The sequence below is a fragment of the Zingiber officinale genome, chromosome 2B (genome assembly GCF_018446385.1).
Source record: "Zingiber officinale cultivar Zhangliang chromosome 2B, Zo_v1.1, whole genome shotgun sequence".
Taxonomy (NCBI): domain Eukaryota; kingdom Viridiplantae; phylum Streptophyta; class Magnoliopsida; order Zingiberales; family Zingiberaceae; genus Zingiber; species Zingiber officinale.
Window position 1 is genome coordinate 67,946,081 of NC_055989.1, and position 15,582 is coordinate 67,961,662.

At 41.7% G+C, this 15,582-nt stretch overlaps 1 protein-coding gene across 1 annotated transcript; it reads left to right on the forward strand.

Moving 5' to 3' along the window:
* The first annotated feature begins 7,575 nt into the window (after positions 1-7,575).
* On the forward strand, positions 7,576-14,125 carry LOC122045789 (26S proteasome regulatory subunit 6B homolog). Its single transcript, XM_042606161.1, has 6 exons — positions 7,576-8,121; positions 9,210-9,440; positions 10,164-10,322; positions 10,863-11,015; positions 11,574-11,657; positions 13,643-14,125. Exons 1-6 carry the CDS (start codon positions 7,636-7,638, stop codon positions 13,775-13,777), a joined length of 1,248 nt encoding a protein of 415 aa, XP_042462095.1. The 5' UTR covers positions 7,576-7,635; the 3' UTR covers positions 13,778-14,125.
* Positions 14,126-15,582: the final 1,457 nt, after the last annotated feature.

A 15,582-nucleotide genomic window follows, 5' to 3' on the forward strand; every position in this document is an offset into this window, starting at 1 on the left:
TTCAGCCATATAGAGCTGGGTGAGAGGTGCGCTTTTGCTCTATTTTGTGTAAATTCAAAATAGCTGTACTCCTTTTATCGCAGGAAACAAATTATTCCCAAGGCATTCTGTGTTCATAGCCGAACGGTTGGTTATCCGAAGGCCCGGTGCCGCTCGGCCGGAGGTAAATTATCGGAGCCAAGCGCTCGACGACGAAGGCCCCGAGCTGCTCAGCCGGAGGTATATTGTACGAGCCAAAGGCTCAATTCCGAAGACCCTGTGCCGTTCGGCCAGGTAAACGTTGTCCAAATTAGGCTTAAAAGCCCGACGAGCTCCATCGTTAAAGATCGAGAGCCGCGCCGACCGGCTATAAATATCCGCGCCGACGAGCTCCGACGTTAAAGATCGAGAGACGAGCCGGCGTCTACAAAAATCGAGCGAAAAACCGACGAGCACCATCGTTAAAAATCGAGAGTCGGTCCGGCAACTATAAATACCCCGGGCGGACGAACGAATATCAGAGAATAAGAAACCGCGGAAACCACAAGTATTAAAACATTTAGGCCCGCTCGGGCGTTGGTCCTTCGATACTTGGCGTTTGTTGACTTCACACAGGCTAGATACGTGCAGACCGAGTATGCCCTTCCGCTCGGACTTTGTTTAATGGGTTAAGCTGATCGGCCGCGTGACGGAGAACACTTAGAGCATGACTGACCCTAAGCATAAACGTTAAGCAAACAGAAGAACATTATGGATAATGATCAGGAAGACGCAAGCAAAGACATAATTGCATTAAAGGGAAAGCATGCCGGACGGCAAGTACAAAAAGTTGCGCTGGGCGTAAGAAACGCAAAAACAAGATAGAGACGAGGAACACTCTTCACTCGGGGTCTTCGAAGTTGAAGAAACCGTCCGGAATGTCGTCTGTCATGGCCGCTAGATCGGAGACGGGAATGTGCATTCCCGCAGGAAGGTGGTCACCCTTCTTCAAGTAGGCCATAGTGACCTTAACGGCCTCGGCAAAGGTTGAAGAGACGCTGCTGCCAAATTTCGTGCCGAACCTCTCCGAGCGGAGGTAATCTTGACATGCAGCAGCTAGACGACTCGGCTCCCCTTCCTTGTACTTTCTGAGAGTCGCCCGGGAGGCAATTAGTGAATCTTGGAGAACTTTCTGGTCCACCTCCGCTTTAGTGCGTTCAGCTGAGCGCCCATCCCGTTCGGTAGTTAGTTGGGCTTCCAGTTCCTTAGATCGCTGATTTAGGGCTCGGACTTCAACTTTCATCTTGTCCAGATCAACGATCGCCCGCTTCTTCCGGCTACTGGCGCGCTTCACGTCTTCGTCGCGCTTCTTCACCAAGCCTTCAAGTCGAGCCACCTCTGTAGCCAGGTCGGCGACCTTCTTCTGTTCGGCCTCGCGGGCTTGTTTCTCCCGCTCGGCCGATGGACCCCCCGAGACTTGGAGTTTTTCCATAAGATCCTCCAGCTCGGCCAGCCGATGGCTAGTGGCGATTTGCTCCGCCCAATGCTGTAAGTGAAATAATAAAATCAGAAACCAAACAGTAGCATAGCGCAGGAAGAAAAATGAACCTACCTGAGTGGCCTGCTGCATGTGGTTATCGCCGAGCTGCTTGGGCGTCATGAGGGCCACCCGAATCTGGGCGTCCTCGAAAAGTTTGGCGAGCGGACCCGTCAAGGTTATTTCATGAACGGGGCTTGATGGCCGATCGGCAGACAATAAATATTCCTCCGATGGGAATCGAAGGGTAGTCTTGATGGTCGGGTGGCCGGCCGGCACTTCCTCAGCCGCAGTCGCCTGGCCCGAGGACTCCCCTATGGTTGAAGTTTCGCCCAACCGTCGTAAGCGACGACGAGTCCGTGGAGGAGAGCCAGAGGGCTGTGCGGTGGGCGAGGCCACGGGGGTCCTGATCTGCGACGGCGTGCGATCTGGAGAAGCGATCTCGATCGGCGCCTGTGGTTCGCCCTCTGGGGTCGGCGGAAGGCTGGAGTCTCTTCGACGTTTCCGCCGAACTTCCCGTGGTGAATCCCCGGCCTGGGGGACTCCCAGCTCGGCTGGAGCAGAGGAAACAGGATCCGCCTCAACCTCCGTTGAAGCGGGTTGGGTAACTTCTGTTTCAGGGGCGGACTGCGTCCCCCCCTCTCCTGCATCTGCCGGGCGGCTGGGGATAAGACCCCGCTCGGCGAGTTCTTTTTTGGTAGCCGCCTCAATTTCCACGGCCTTCAATTTCAGATGATCGGTAGCCTTGGAGCGCCACATGACTTCAGCTGCAGTGGAAGAAATTAAAATCAGTTAGACAAAAAAGGCGAAGAGAGTAAAGAGTCCTTACCCATGCGGTAGGGGAGATTGGCCCGAACGGGAGATAATCCAAAAATGTACAACACCCCCTTGAGAAGCAACTGGTCGATTTTGTACCGCTGACCGGACAAGCAATTTGCCGCATGAAGGTAGGCCGGATTGCTTCTGAATTTGCCGAGCTCCGGCTGGGTCGGCACAGCGGTCTGCCATTTGGTTCTGAATGCTGGCCGCTCGGGAAGTCGTATATAGAAGAAGAACTCCCTCCAGTGCTTGTTGGAGGTCGGGATATTCTCAAAAAATTTGAAGCCTATTCTACTTTGGAAAATAAAAGTACCCAACTCGGATTGTTTAGGGTAGAAGAAGTAGTGGAATATTTTGGGATCAAGTGGGATACTGTGCAGCCTAAAGAGGACGACCACCCCGCTCAGTAGCCTAAAGGAATTCGGCACAAGTTGGCCGAGCGGGATGCGGAAATAATTACAAACTTCCAAAATAAATGGATGGGTAGGAAATCTAAGGCCGCCCTGGAATTGGTCCAGAAAAAAATAAATAGTACCGATCGGCGGGTTATGGGGCCGGTCGGTCGGGCCGGCTACAACTATTTCATGGTCATTCGGGATCCCGTAGGTCCTAACAACGCGCCGGGCGCGCTCCTCATCGAACCTACTCTCCATACTCATATACCACGGACCGTGAACCTCGATAGCGGGCGCAGAAGTGCTCGACATGACTAAAGAAGGGAAGGAAGCCTAGCAATACTCGGAAACAAGGGGACGAGAGAAGAGAAGAAGCTTACTGAGGGAAGATCAAAGGAAAGAATCCCCAGGAACTCGAAAACCGCTGGAAAGCAAGCACTGGGAGTCGCCGGAGTAAGCTAGCAGCAGGCAGCTTCGATAGAGGACGCGCGATGAAACAGCGAGTGCGGCGTGAAAGCCAGAACGAGGGCTTTATACAAACGAGACCGCTCAGCCTCGTCGGTCGGATGCAGGGCACAAGAGACGAGGTCATCATCTAGCCGTTCATTTCAAAACAAAGGGCGTCCCATCGTACGGAGCGCCACCGCCACTAGAGACGAGCCACGTGGCGCTCTGTCACCAAGCGCAATTAATGCGCCCATACCGCGCATGCTTCGGCTTAATGAAAAAGGCTTGCGCGATTTTCAAGAGGATTTAAACAAGCAAACATCCACGTGGGGCGCCAAGGCATACAAAGCGAAGAGCCGAGCGGCTAAATTTGGTATGAGGGCCGAACGACTCAAGGGATATCAGCAGCAGCGATAAGGCGACGACCGCCCGCTCGGACACACAGTCCAGTCAGTCGGACTCACTGCCTCCTTCGACTAGACTTGAAGGGGAGGCAAGTGATCCGACGGTAAGAATGGGGGACCCACAGATGGGGTCCCGTCCGAGCGGAACCAGAGATTACCCAGCCAAAGGTTTGGGTTTCCGACGCCAAAGAAGGAGAACCGAAGCCGAGTGGCCGAGCGGAGGTATCCGCTCGGCCGACGACAGAATGGCCGAGCGGAGGTGTCCGCTCGGCCGGAATCGTGGCGAGGGAACAGTGGTTAGCCGAGCGGCCTATTCGCTCGGCTCGGGATATGGTATGTCAGCAAAGGCATGATGATTAGACTGTACGCAAGATGACACTATTAAAGGCCCCACCATCACGTCACGGAAAGGTTGATACAGTAGCAGTATGGTCTTATGGATGCCCTTTTGACAGGCCCACACCTAGGCATGGTCGAAAGCAGGTGATTGCTTCGATTGGTGTGCCCAGGCTCCTTCGAGAGGTCTATATAAGGCCTCCACTTCTTCAACCGGAGGTACACAAGTCTACATTTTCTAAGCCACTTTCTTATTCCTTCGCCTAACTTGAGCGTCGGAGGGCCGTCGCCGGGATACCCCCCCGGCTCGGTTTTGTTGCAGGTTCGCCGGAGCACTCGAGGATCCAGCAGGGAGCGCCACATCCCCAGCGTCCGTTGACTCCTGGTTCGGACAGGATCAATTATGTTTCTTAATTATTGTTGTTCTATTTTTTACATAGCAGACTGTACTAACAGCTTCTGTGTAGAAATATTTTGATAGTTGGTATTCATTATGTATTGTCCTAGTAGCTTCTTGGAGAGTTTTATTTTTTCTTTTAACTATTTCATTTTGTTGGGGTGTATTAGGACATAAGAATTCTTAATGGTACCTATTTTCTAAGTAGATTTAGTAAACCTATGATTTTTAGATTTTTCACCTTTATCACTCCTAATTCTTTTTATTTTTGAGTATTTTTCATTTTCAATTTGTTTAAAAAAATAACTAAATATTTCAAATATTTCATCTTTATTTTTTAAGAATTTTACCCAAGTGAATCTTAAGTAATCATCAATTATTACTAGACAGTATATGTTTCTATTAATAGATTTAATCCCATATGAGTCAAATAAATCTAAATATATAATTCAAGTGTTGAATTGGTTTGAGTTTGATTAGTTAGTTTGTGAGTTAATTTGGAATATTTTCCTTGTTGACAAATATTACAAATTGTTGAGTCTAAGTTAGGTAGTTTTGGTAGTCCTTTAACTAAGTCATTTAGTTGGTGAGATTTCTAAAGTTAGTGTGGGGCATTCTCCTATGCCACAACTATTAGATTTTGAGGGATATCGTAAGACAATCACCTTACTATTTTTACTAAACATAGATTCACTATTTGAGTGCATATTATATGTTTGATTATCTTAAACTCATTTACAGAATGTCCGTAATACAATTCATAGTATTAGAGAAATTGTGATTGGATCACAACTAGTGATTATCTCTACATATGTAATTATGAACGTATTGGAATTTCCCTAGTCGTCGAATTGATGCATTCGAATATCATCAATTCTGTAAGACTAGCATGAGTTATACTCCTTAGTTCGCCAAACAGCTGTTTTCTCATTGACTGAAGACATTGGGATGTCGAGAGTTAAACGTGGATGCTAGTTATGGTAACTAGTTCATTAGAGTGACTCGTTGTAAAACTTCATATGGTTATCTATATATATGGATATGTCTGGGAAGCTCTTACTGTAGTTCGAGTATAAGTTTCCTTCGACTTGAGGTAAACAAGTCATCTTCATCATTGAGACTTATACTCTGACATCTTAAGCAAGCACCTCATTGAGGTGTGGACTCGAGATGCTTGGGTATAAATCAAAATGCCCGAAGATGTTTGGATAGGCCACAGAGGATTCACCGCTCCTTACGAGGAGACGTATACCCTATGACCACTCATTAGGATTATTACTCAAAGTCTTTGGCCAAAGCATCTGTAACGCTCGAAAATTCTCAAATCAATTTTAGAAATATTCTATTATTTTTCTGAAATTTTAGAATATTTTTATAGAATTTTTGGAGTAGCAGAAGTAGCAAAATTAAATAAAAATGTAAAACAGGCTAAGCGGGAATTGAATCCGCGACCTATGAACTCTATGACTTATAGGGTGACTTAGTAACCAAGGGGCCCCAGTAGGGGTGTGCTGAAAGAAGAGAAGAGAAATTATATTTATGGGCTAGTTGGGGCGTAATTATCACTTAATAAAAATAGGGAATTTAAGAGAGAAGTTATTATTCTTGAACGACACCTCTCCCTCACCCTCACACGTCGCCCTCTTTCTCCCTCACCCTCTCGGCACACAAACCTAAGAAGACCTAGGGTTCAATCCCTAGGGTCGTAGGAGCACCCTCCGGAGACAACTTCGGCACGAGGACGCTCCCCTCCGCGAGAAGAACGTGTAGACGTAAGAGGATCGTCGAAAAGATCTTCTTCTCCGGAAACCGATTGGAGTCTCAGGGCCGTCTAACACTCTTCGACAAACCGATTGGAGTCCAGACCAGCATCACGGTTGATCAGCCAATCCAACTCAGACTACTTGTCTAGTCAGTCAGATTTCCAGCCTCCTTCGACTAGACTTGAGGGGGAGACATGTGATCCGGTGGTAAGGCCGAGCCCGCTCAGCAGAAGGGTCAATGACACGATGGTGGTCAAAGTCAAGACGGTCAACACCCCGATCGTCATCGTCCAATCGGAAGTAATAGAACCCGACCGGACATTAATACAGCTCGACTTCAGACCGAGCTTTCGATGTTCAGAAGATCAAGTATTAGCGAATCCAGATGCCGAGCAGCCAATCCGCTCGGACTTGCCTAAAATCTCAGAACCAACAGAGTGGAGTCACAGCCAAACGAACAGTGGAAGGATGACCAAGCGGCTCTCCCGCTCGACTCAAAGGCAAGGTCACTCGGATGACTGAGGGCAGGCCGAGCGACTCTCCCGCTCGGCCCCAGGAGGGACAACCGTCCGAATGGACGAGGATCGGCCGAGTGGCTCTCCCGCTCGGCCCAGAAGCAGACAAAGGAAGTAGATGGTGATATCTTTCTAGGAACCAGTGCCACCGACAGGCGGCATGGTTGACGGCATGGTCAGGCCGAGGATCATCAGACGGAAGCTTTCACTGTCTTGTCAAGGATATGCACAGACTGTTAAGGTATAGTGTTAGAGACACTTTTCTGACACGTCTTTTCATATTATGTTTTGAGAAGCGTGCACGCCTTAAGAAGCGTGCACGCGCTCTCCTGAAGTTTTATATAAGGACCCTTAAGCTTTGACGGAGGTATGAGATCTCTACTGTATCTACTGTTACGTTGCTATTTTCACTTCTCTTCTTTACTTGCTTATTGTTACTGCCGGTGACTGACTTGAGTGTCGGAGGGCCAACGCAGGGGAACCCCTCCCTGGCTCGGCACTGACGTCTTGTGGTTACAGCCACAGGCTCATCCCGTCGGAGGCCCACCCACATTCAACTAGAGTGCCACGTCCCAGCACTCATCGTCTCGACTCTCAGACAGATCACGAATCGTTACTAATTTTTAAACTGTAATTTAATTTAAAATTTAAACAATTTAGATTGGATTGCAGCTCCAATTTCATATTAAATTAAGCTTAAATTAAATTATTTATATATTTAATTTTTTAATCAAATCTGAATATCACAAATATCGATCGAACTCGAATCAGATTCGGTCGGTAGTAAACTAGAACTAACGGCCCCACATATTCTAAAAGAGAATAAATTGTTTATTCAAAAATCGAACGGTCTTTTAAAACAGAACAAGATAATTAAAACAATATTAAATTATTAATTTTTAATCACAAAATCTCCTCCTAGACCAACAAGGGAGGCTACACAGCGGGGCAGATTCGGTTCGTCTGCGCACGATGCACGTCCATTCCTTATCCCTTAATAATTAGGGTTATTTATCATTTTTCAATATTGCCAGAAATCAGAAGATGTCTCTGGAAGCTTCCCGATGACGACCGTGGCCGTGGACGCGAAGCCCTCGCCGCCCGCTTTACCGGCGAGCTTCGCCGCCTCATCGAGCGGATCCTCGTCCCTACCGAGCGAAGAGGACGACGATCTCTATGGCCGCCTCAAGTCCATGCAGCGGCAGCTCGAGTTCATCGAGATCCAAGAGGAGTATGTGAAGGACGAGCTCAAGAACCTGAAGCGCGAGCTCCTCCGCGCCCAGGAGGAGGTGAAGCGAATTCAGTCGGTGCCTCTCGTCATCGGCCAGTTCATGGAGATGGTGGACCAGAATAACGCCATCGTCGGCTCCACTACCGGCTCTAACTATTATGTTCGGATCCTCAGCACCATCAACCGTGAGCTCCTCAAGCCCTCTGCTTCCGTTGCCCTCCACCGCCATTCAAATGCCCTCGTCGATGTCCTCCCTCCCGAGGCGGACAGCAGCATCTCCCTCCTCAGCCAGTCGGAGAAGCCCGATGTGACCTACAACGTAAGTCCCTACAAGTCCGAAATATTCTCCTCGTCGATTCGACAGTCTTTTTTAATAGATTTTGTACTGCAAAAAAACGGGATTTCCACATTAGATGTTTTTTTTTCACGAGACTCTAGTTCAGGGATGAGTTATTTTCATTCTTAGTAAAATTTTGAGCCAATTCGGTGCTATTTACTAGTTCTTAACCGTGGACGATTGGAAAGTTTCTTATTTTATCTGATTCACGAAGTAAAAGTGGGTTAAAATTTGATACCCTCATAAAGGACTAGTTAATTTGAAGTGAGCAAATATGTTATTCCAGTTGAGAAAGATGAAGAAGAGGTTGGGAGTAATTCTGTTGCGAAGAATTTAGGTTGTGGGAATAGCAATGGTAAACTCAGTCAGTTTTTGAAGTTTTACAGAGGGGTATGTGTATCTGCACTTATGCTATTCAGTTCATTTGCCTTCTTAAAAGTTAGTTCACATAGGATAGTATATTATTCTCCATTCATGGCAATTATTCATGCAATTATACTCGGATTTCTGTGTTGGGTCATGAAAGAAATTGACTTATGTTAGTTTAGGTTGGCAATATTGTCAACAGTGAAAGGGAAAAATGCTATCTTTCAATCGCAAGCTATAATTTCTTGGTTTTCTACATGGATCTGCTTGTATTTTTTTTTCATGGAACTTCTAGAATTTTTAGGCAATATATAGAAATATGTTGTGTATGTACTTGTACATGCTCAAATTGATGGAATGGAAGCATAAGTTGTTGAAATAAATCCAGCATGTTGTAGGATGGTGTAAGACCAAGCCTACCATATAAGCAATGGAGGAATTTTCTGGAAGCTTGTTGTCAGCCTTGGGAAATTTTAGTCTGTTTACATCTTTGAGATATTCAATAACAGTGCTTAGGAAGTGTTGCTCCTTAAACACAAATGCAATCATATGTTAACTTTGTATAATTTCTTTCTGCTCACATGTGCATGTTTATATAGTGTATCCTAAAAACCTGGCTGTATAATTGTTCTAATCAATAATTGCCAATCCACCATGCAATAAATGTTAACTTCTGTTGATTATAACTCATTGTTTGTATTCAGGATATTGGGGGTTATGATACGCAGAAGCAGGAAATCCGTGAAGCTGTGGAGCTACCTTTGACTCATCATGAGTTATACAAGCAGATTGGTATAGATCCTCCAAGAGGTGTGCTCTTGTATGGTCCTCCAGGGACGGGTAAAACCATGCTTGCCAAAGCTGTAGCCCATCACACTACTGCTGCATTTATAAGAGTTGTTGGATCTGAGTTTGTCCAAAAATATTTGGGCGAGGTACATTTTAATTTTACATTCCCAATTGATTTTCTAACGAACAGCCTATGAGAGGAGGAAATTATTAGAGAAAGTAAAATGGTAGGAAAAAAAACTCATAGGAAAAGGATTGAGAAGTATTTTCTTAATTTCAGTTCCTTTGGAGAGAAGGAAAGAAGTAGAGCTTTCCGTCCATATCATTTCAGAGGGAAGGAATAACAGAGGGAAATTTAAATTTCAAAACTTTATTTTTTAAGGTTAGATTTGAGCTTCATTAAATGCAAAGAGTGACTTTCCAACCTAAATAATTGGAGAAAACTGGGAAAGATTTTCCTTCTTTGTCTCTGTTTTCGACAAAGGAAATGAATGGCAAAGTGCTATTTGAGAAATCTCTATCATCTTATTCTTGTCCATGTTTCCTGCCATCTTAGTAAACTTGCATTAAGAGAAGCATACATCCCTGGTTTATGTACTAAATGGGTGCATGTGTCAGGTAAATAGTTTTTTCCTTACTCAAGATTTCAGAACCTTCCCAAATCTTTATGATAATGAAACATCTTTTACACGTTCTAACTTTTTTGCCTTTGTCAATAATGAAAAGAAGGTTTGGAGCCTTGTAGGGAGCTTGGGATGTTTAATGTGATTACTTAAATGAAAGTTCCTTGGCCAAATGTTTGTTTTTCGAGTTACTATCAATTGCTATACTCTCCTTTATGAGGATGTTAAATCTTTAATCTTGTTTAGGGTCCAAGAATGGTTAGGGATGTCTTCCGACTTGCAAAAGAAAATGCACCTGCAATTATATTCATTGACGAGGTTGATGCTATTGCTACAGCACGTTTTGACGCACAAACTGGAGCTGACAGGGAAGTTCAGCGCATACTTATGGAACTGTTGAATCAGGTAATCTATTGGTAAAAGTGAGAATTTTGGCTTGGCTGATTGATAGAGGTATATCATTTGGGCCAATGTTTCTTTGCTGAGGATGTGCAAATTCTATCAGCATAGCATATTCTTACTGAAAATGAAGCAAAATGAGACTATTAATTACTCAATTATGCAGTTCTTATCATATTTTGTCATTTGGTGTCTCTTATTTCCTTTCGTTGTAGTTTCTACTTACTACCTATTCTCTGGGGTTTTGACCCTGTTAGATTATTGCTAAAAATGTATATTTTTGGAATGTCAACTTTTGTTATAAAGTGTATTTACCATATTTTGGTGGAAGAAGGAAGCTTTGGTTGCTAGAAACATGGACATCATTCTCTGTCTATTATTTTAAAAAGACTAGCTGTTGGAATGAATAAATACATTTCCTCATTAGATATTTTATGAACATAATATCTTCCAAAATTTGCATTCATGTTTGCTTGTCAGTTACATTTTTTACTTGTCCAATTACATTTTGTGCTATGACTAGTTTCTGTTTGAGTTCTGTTTCAGATGGATGGATTTGATCAAACGGTTAATGTCAAGGTCATAATGGCAACAAATCGTGCAGACACTCTAGATCCTGCACTTATCCGTCCTGGTAGACTTGATCGGAAAATTGAGTTTCCATTGCCTGATAGACGACAGAAGAGACTAGTTTTTCAAGTAACTTCTCGATACATTATCACATTCTAATCGTTTTAAACATTGAGTTTTTGTCTGCTCCTAATTATGAGATTCAGTTGTATAATCCAATGAGCTTGATTTCCTTGAAGGTTGACCCTTTTGTAAATTATATGTGTCTTTTATAAGTCAAGCAGCATCATTTAATTAAAAATTGTTGGTCATAGACCACTAGCAATGATTTGATATTTTTCACTTGCAACAGGGAGAACAATAAGAACAAATCCTTTGGCTAGATGGCTGTTTCAAAATTTTTTTCTCCATCAACCTTCTAGATTTAAACAATGATCATGAAAGAAATTCATTTTCCTAATTCTTAATTATAGCAGATCATTATTGGCACATTAGAAGAAAGCAAATGAAGTTAAACAATCTATATCTTCTTATTCATCAAGTTCATTGGTGGTCAAATTTCTTGATAAGAGTCATAGGTGGGAAAATAATTTGTTCCTTATATAGTTCTAGACATCTCATATTCTTCTTCAGCTAGATTTTGATGCCCAATTTTTTTCCTTAATTCTTTGCATCATTTTGTTGCAGGTCTGCACTGCTAAAATGAACCTCGGTGATGAAGTCGACTTGGAAGATTATGTTTCTCGACCAGATAAAATCAGTGCTGCCGAGGTTGGTAACATTTGTTGTTCATAACCAATCTGTTTCTGATTAAATTCTTTCCTTTTTCTTTGAAACTCCAATTTGTTTCTGTTTAATTTCTTCCTTTTTTTTTTGAAAGTTTAATAGTTCCTTTTGTTAGACCAAAAACTGTCCCCATATTCATTAGTACCTTGGAAATCTATCAATTGGCAGCTAAGTATTTCCATGCTTTATTTGCCAAACAATGTGGTATTATCATGCTTGGTTGTCAACATTACTCCCAAGGACAAGAATGCAAGAGAGGAAATTGTGCAAATTTGATATCTATTTGGGAGAGAGGATAGTAAAAAGAGATATGAAGACTAATCTGCTTTTTTTTTTTAATTTCAAAATTACAATCAACTAAGATAAAATGCATTTGTACACAATGGTGAGCTTAGGGTGCCAACTTTGGAGAAATGTCAGAATGAGATTGAAATGCTAGCATTTTACTCAGAGAGATGTGATAAAGTTCAAACAATAATTAATTTCATTGAAGTTGCAATCAATGGAGATAATGTTGCAGATATAAGTGAGATTGAGGCTTTGATCATCCATTCGGAGAGGGGAGTGTCATTTTACTCCAATAGATGGAGTGGAAATTGGAAAAGACTGATAATAAGTAATCTCATCATAAATCACAGACACAAAACAAAGAAGACTGTGAGATAGTAACTAACAATAGCTCAAACAAACAAAGAGGTTAGGGCAAAATTTGGTGGAATTTATGGAGAATAAATGCTCAGTTGCTCTCTTCTTTTTCAACATTCTCTCTCTTACTACTTTTAACCATAGCCATCTCTCTGTCCCATTTTAACATTTGTGCAATTTTTTTAAAAAATTAATTCAATCTCCCCTTTTTTCCTCCTAATTCTTTCTTTTACAAAATACAATTTCACTTTATGGGTGCTTTGGCGTGTGACAAGAAGAAGGCCACCTCAACAAGGTTGAGCCCTTAGTGCTCAATGTGGGAGACTCAACGTTCAAAGAATGTGTCAATGGGGACAAGATTGATGCTGTGCTGGAACGCATGATCGATGAGTGAAGGCAGGATGAATCTTTGTTGCCTCCCGAGTTGGAGGTGCAACCTACCATAGATCTTTTAAGGAATAAGAGTTTCTTCCATGGAGGACCGTCAAGCAATTTGACAGCTGAACGACACTTCCCGTGATGGATCTTTGAGGCAGTTTCTGTCTTCATTCTGATTGCACAGTAGATCATTCATGGATTTGCACAGGTACAGATCTTATGAGGAAGGGAAGGGATGAAGTGTCAACAGCAGGGTAGTTTTTGGTAATAATGGTGACAATCAGTAGTAGTCGATGTTGTAGTTTGTAGTTTTTAGTTGTGGCAGTAAAGTTAGGATTTAGTTGTTCCAATAGTTAGCACATCTGAGTTTAGCCATTGGCATTACAAGAGATGATGACTTGTTATTTTTGAGTGCTTGGAGGAGAAGAGTATGTTGGTGAGGCAATTCTATGAGTGTGGCGGCTGGAAGAGGTGTTGGAGCTGAGAATATTTGCTTAGGGATTTTAGGATGATTGAGGGAGGGAAAGGGAGGCTGCATCGTTATTAATTTGTGACCTCCCACTAACGGTATTGGAGGGGAAAAACCTTACCTTAGGAAGCTTGCCATGTTATAAATTTGAGAAGGATGAAATATTGTTTCTCATTGAGAGATTACTATTACATGATATAGCACTCAACCCTAAAACTAAAACACCCAACCTAAAACTAAACCTACAACGCTTTTAACTAATGGCCCCAATACCGTATTCAATTGCTCTGTTTATTTGCTTCCTCTTTGACTAGAAATATTCCACATCTTTTGTTACTGATGCATATACCATAATTAATTGCTTTATATTCATGTGCTTCTGCTTTTGATTGGACATATTCCACATCTTTCACTACTACTGCATCAACATTCATGTAATGTTCGTTTGAGAAAAAAAAATTAAATATCTTTTTTGCAGATTGCTGCTATCTGCCAAGAAGCAGGCATGCATGCTGTCCGCAAGAACCGCTATGTCATTCTTCCGAAAGATTTTGAGAAAGGCTACCGGACTAATGTTAAAAAGCCAGAGACAGATTTTGATTTCTATAAATGAAAGACCCAAAACAATTCCATGTATTTAATCCAAACATGGAGGGCCAAGCATATTCGCATTAGTCTTAATATTCAAGGATAAGGTATCTGTTTTAACACTCCAAAAAGTGTTTTTTTTGAAGTGTTTCAAGGTCAGTTAGTAGGTTGTGTCTGTTGTAAAATAGTCATCCTATTGTGTATGTATAGCTGGTAATGGTCGAAGTATGTTAAGTATGGTAATCACTAAGAATCACTTGGTTATCTAGATCACTATTCTCCTTTATAAAACCTCCATCTGCTTAGTGAGTCATGATTATGATGCTTGTGTATGATTACTTCTTTATAAAAACAAAGATGGTTAATGGTACAATGAATGTGGGTCATCGACTTGATGCATCAATTGGATATGAAAAAGATTATCCATACAAGTGTCTTATGATTCTATTAGTTTCTTTGCAAAAGTTCTTATAGTGAACTCAAATTCTTCTAGATGCTTAACCAGATTGTTTGGTCATGCACAAAATCACAAATTATCCAACTTGTTTTTAGATTGTTGTTATTGTTCAACTTTAGTCATGCGTTAAAGCTTTCAATGCAAATGCAATTATTCAAGAAATAGTAATTGTCTCTCTAATTTGTGTGGATTTCAGCTTTATGTGGTGATTTAATGATCTTATCTCAGCTAATTTGTGTTCTTACTGTTTATGCCATAGTTTTGAACCTTAACCTTTGTACATGTCACTTTCTTGAAAAAGTAGATCATTTTAGGCTGTCATATTTTAATAGTGTGTAAGTGTTGAGCGATTAGTTGTCAAATTTAACTCACAATTCAATACGAAACAGGATCAAAATTTACATAGAGAATAAAAATTTACATAGAGATAAAAATTTACATAAAGAATTGATACCACTTGATGTGGCATAAGGGATAGATATCAAAAAAAGAGATAACCTCACACACAGAACAAACATTCTCACATAAATTATGTAATAGTTTGATTAATAGAATTAAGGTCCTTTTAAGGACTCCAACCCAAGCTATAAACATTAAAAGAAAGAAATAACTCTATACCTTAAAGAACTCAATCAAATTAGACAATAGCTCAATGTGCAAAATAGGAAATCATCTCTGTCAAAAAATTTAGTCAATCCGAAATAAGACAATTAGCCACTTGAAGACTTCCTTCAAAGAATTTTTCTCTAAAAGAGGAGAATCTACCAAAATAAAATAAATTCTTATAAATCTTAAAACTTTTGAAATTAAATTCTTAGTTTGTATTATTTTCCCTTACCCAAGGAGAACTCAATTGTTAACATCTTTCTTGGATCATCATTTCCAATTGCAGAGGGAACAATTGCATCACCAACTTATTTAACATGGTTTTTTCTATATCTTTCTTGCTCGTCCCTTCCATCCAATGAGTAAGAAATTTTGTTGTTTCCTTTTTTTTTTTTTCAATTGTCATTTCCAATGAAGAAGAAAATGCCTCAATTTATCACCGAGGAGGATGCTGTTAATATCAACACAATAGTTATGAGGCATGGACATGATAATGCAGACGATGAACCTATAGAAGCACAACCTAATCGAATGGCTCTCTGTGAGTTACCATATTCTTAAATTCAAAAATTGAACTAATAACTGAATAAGTTGGTAAGCTAAATAAATATACATTAGCATCAATTTTTCTCATAACATGACTAATGAATAAGGATTCTAAAGTTGATATGGAGACCATTTGAATTCATGAATGCAAGAGGATAATTTACTCCTCTTAGATACTTTATGCTAATCACTACTTAACATAGTTTTTTTTTTTGCTAGTA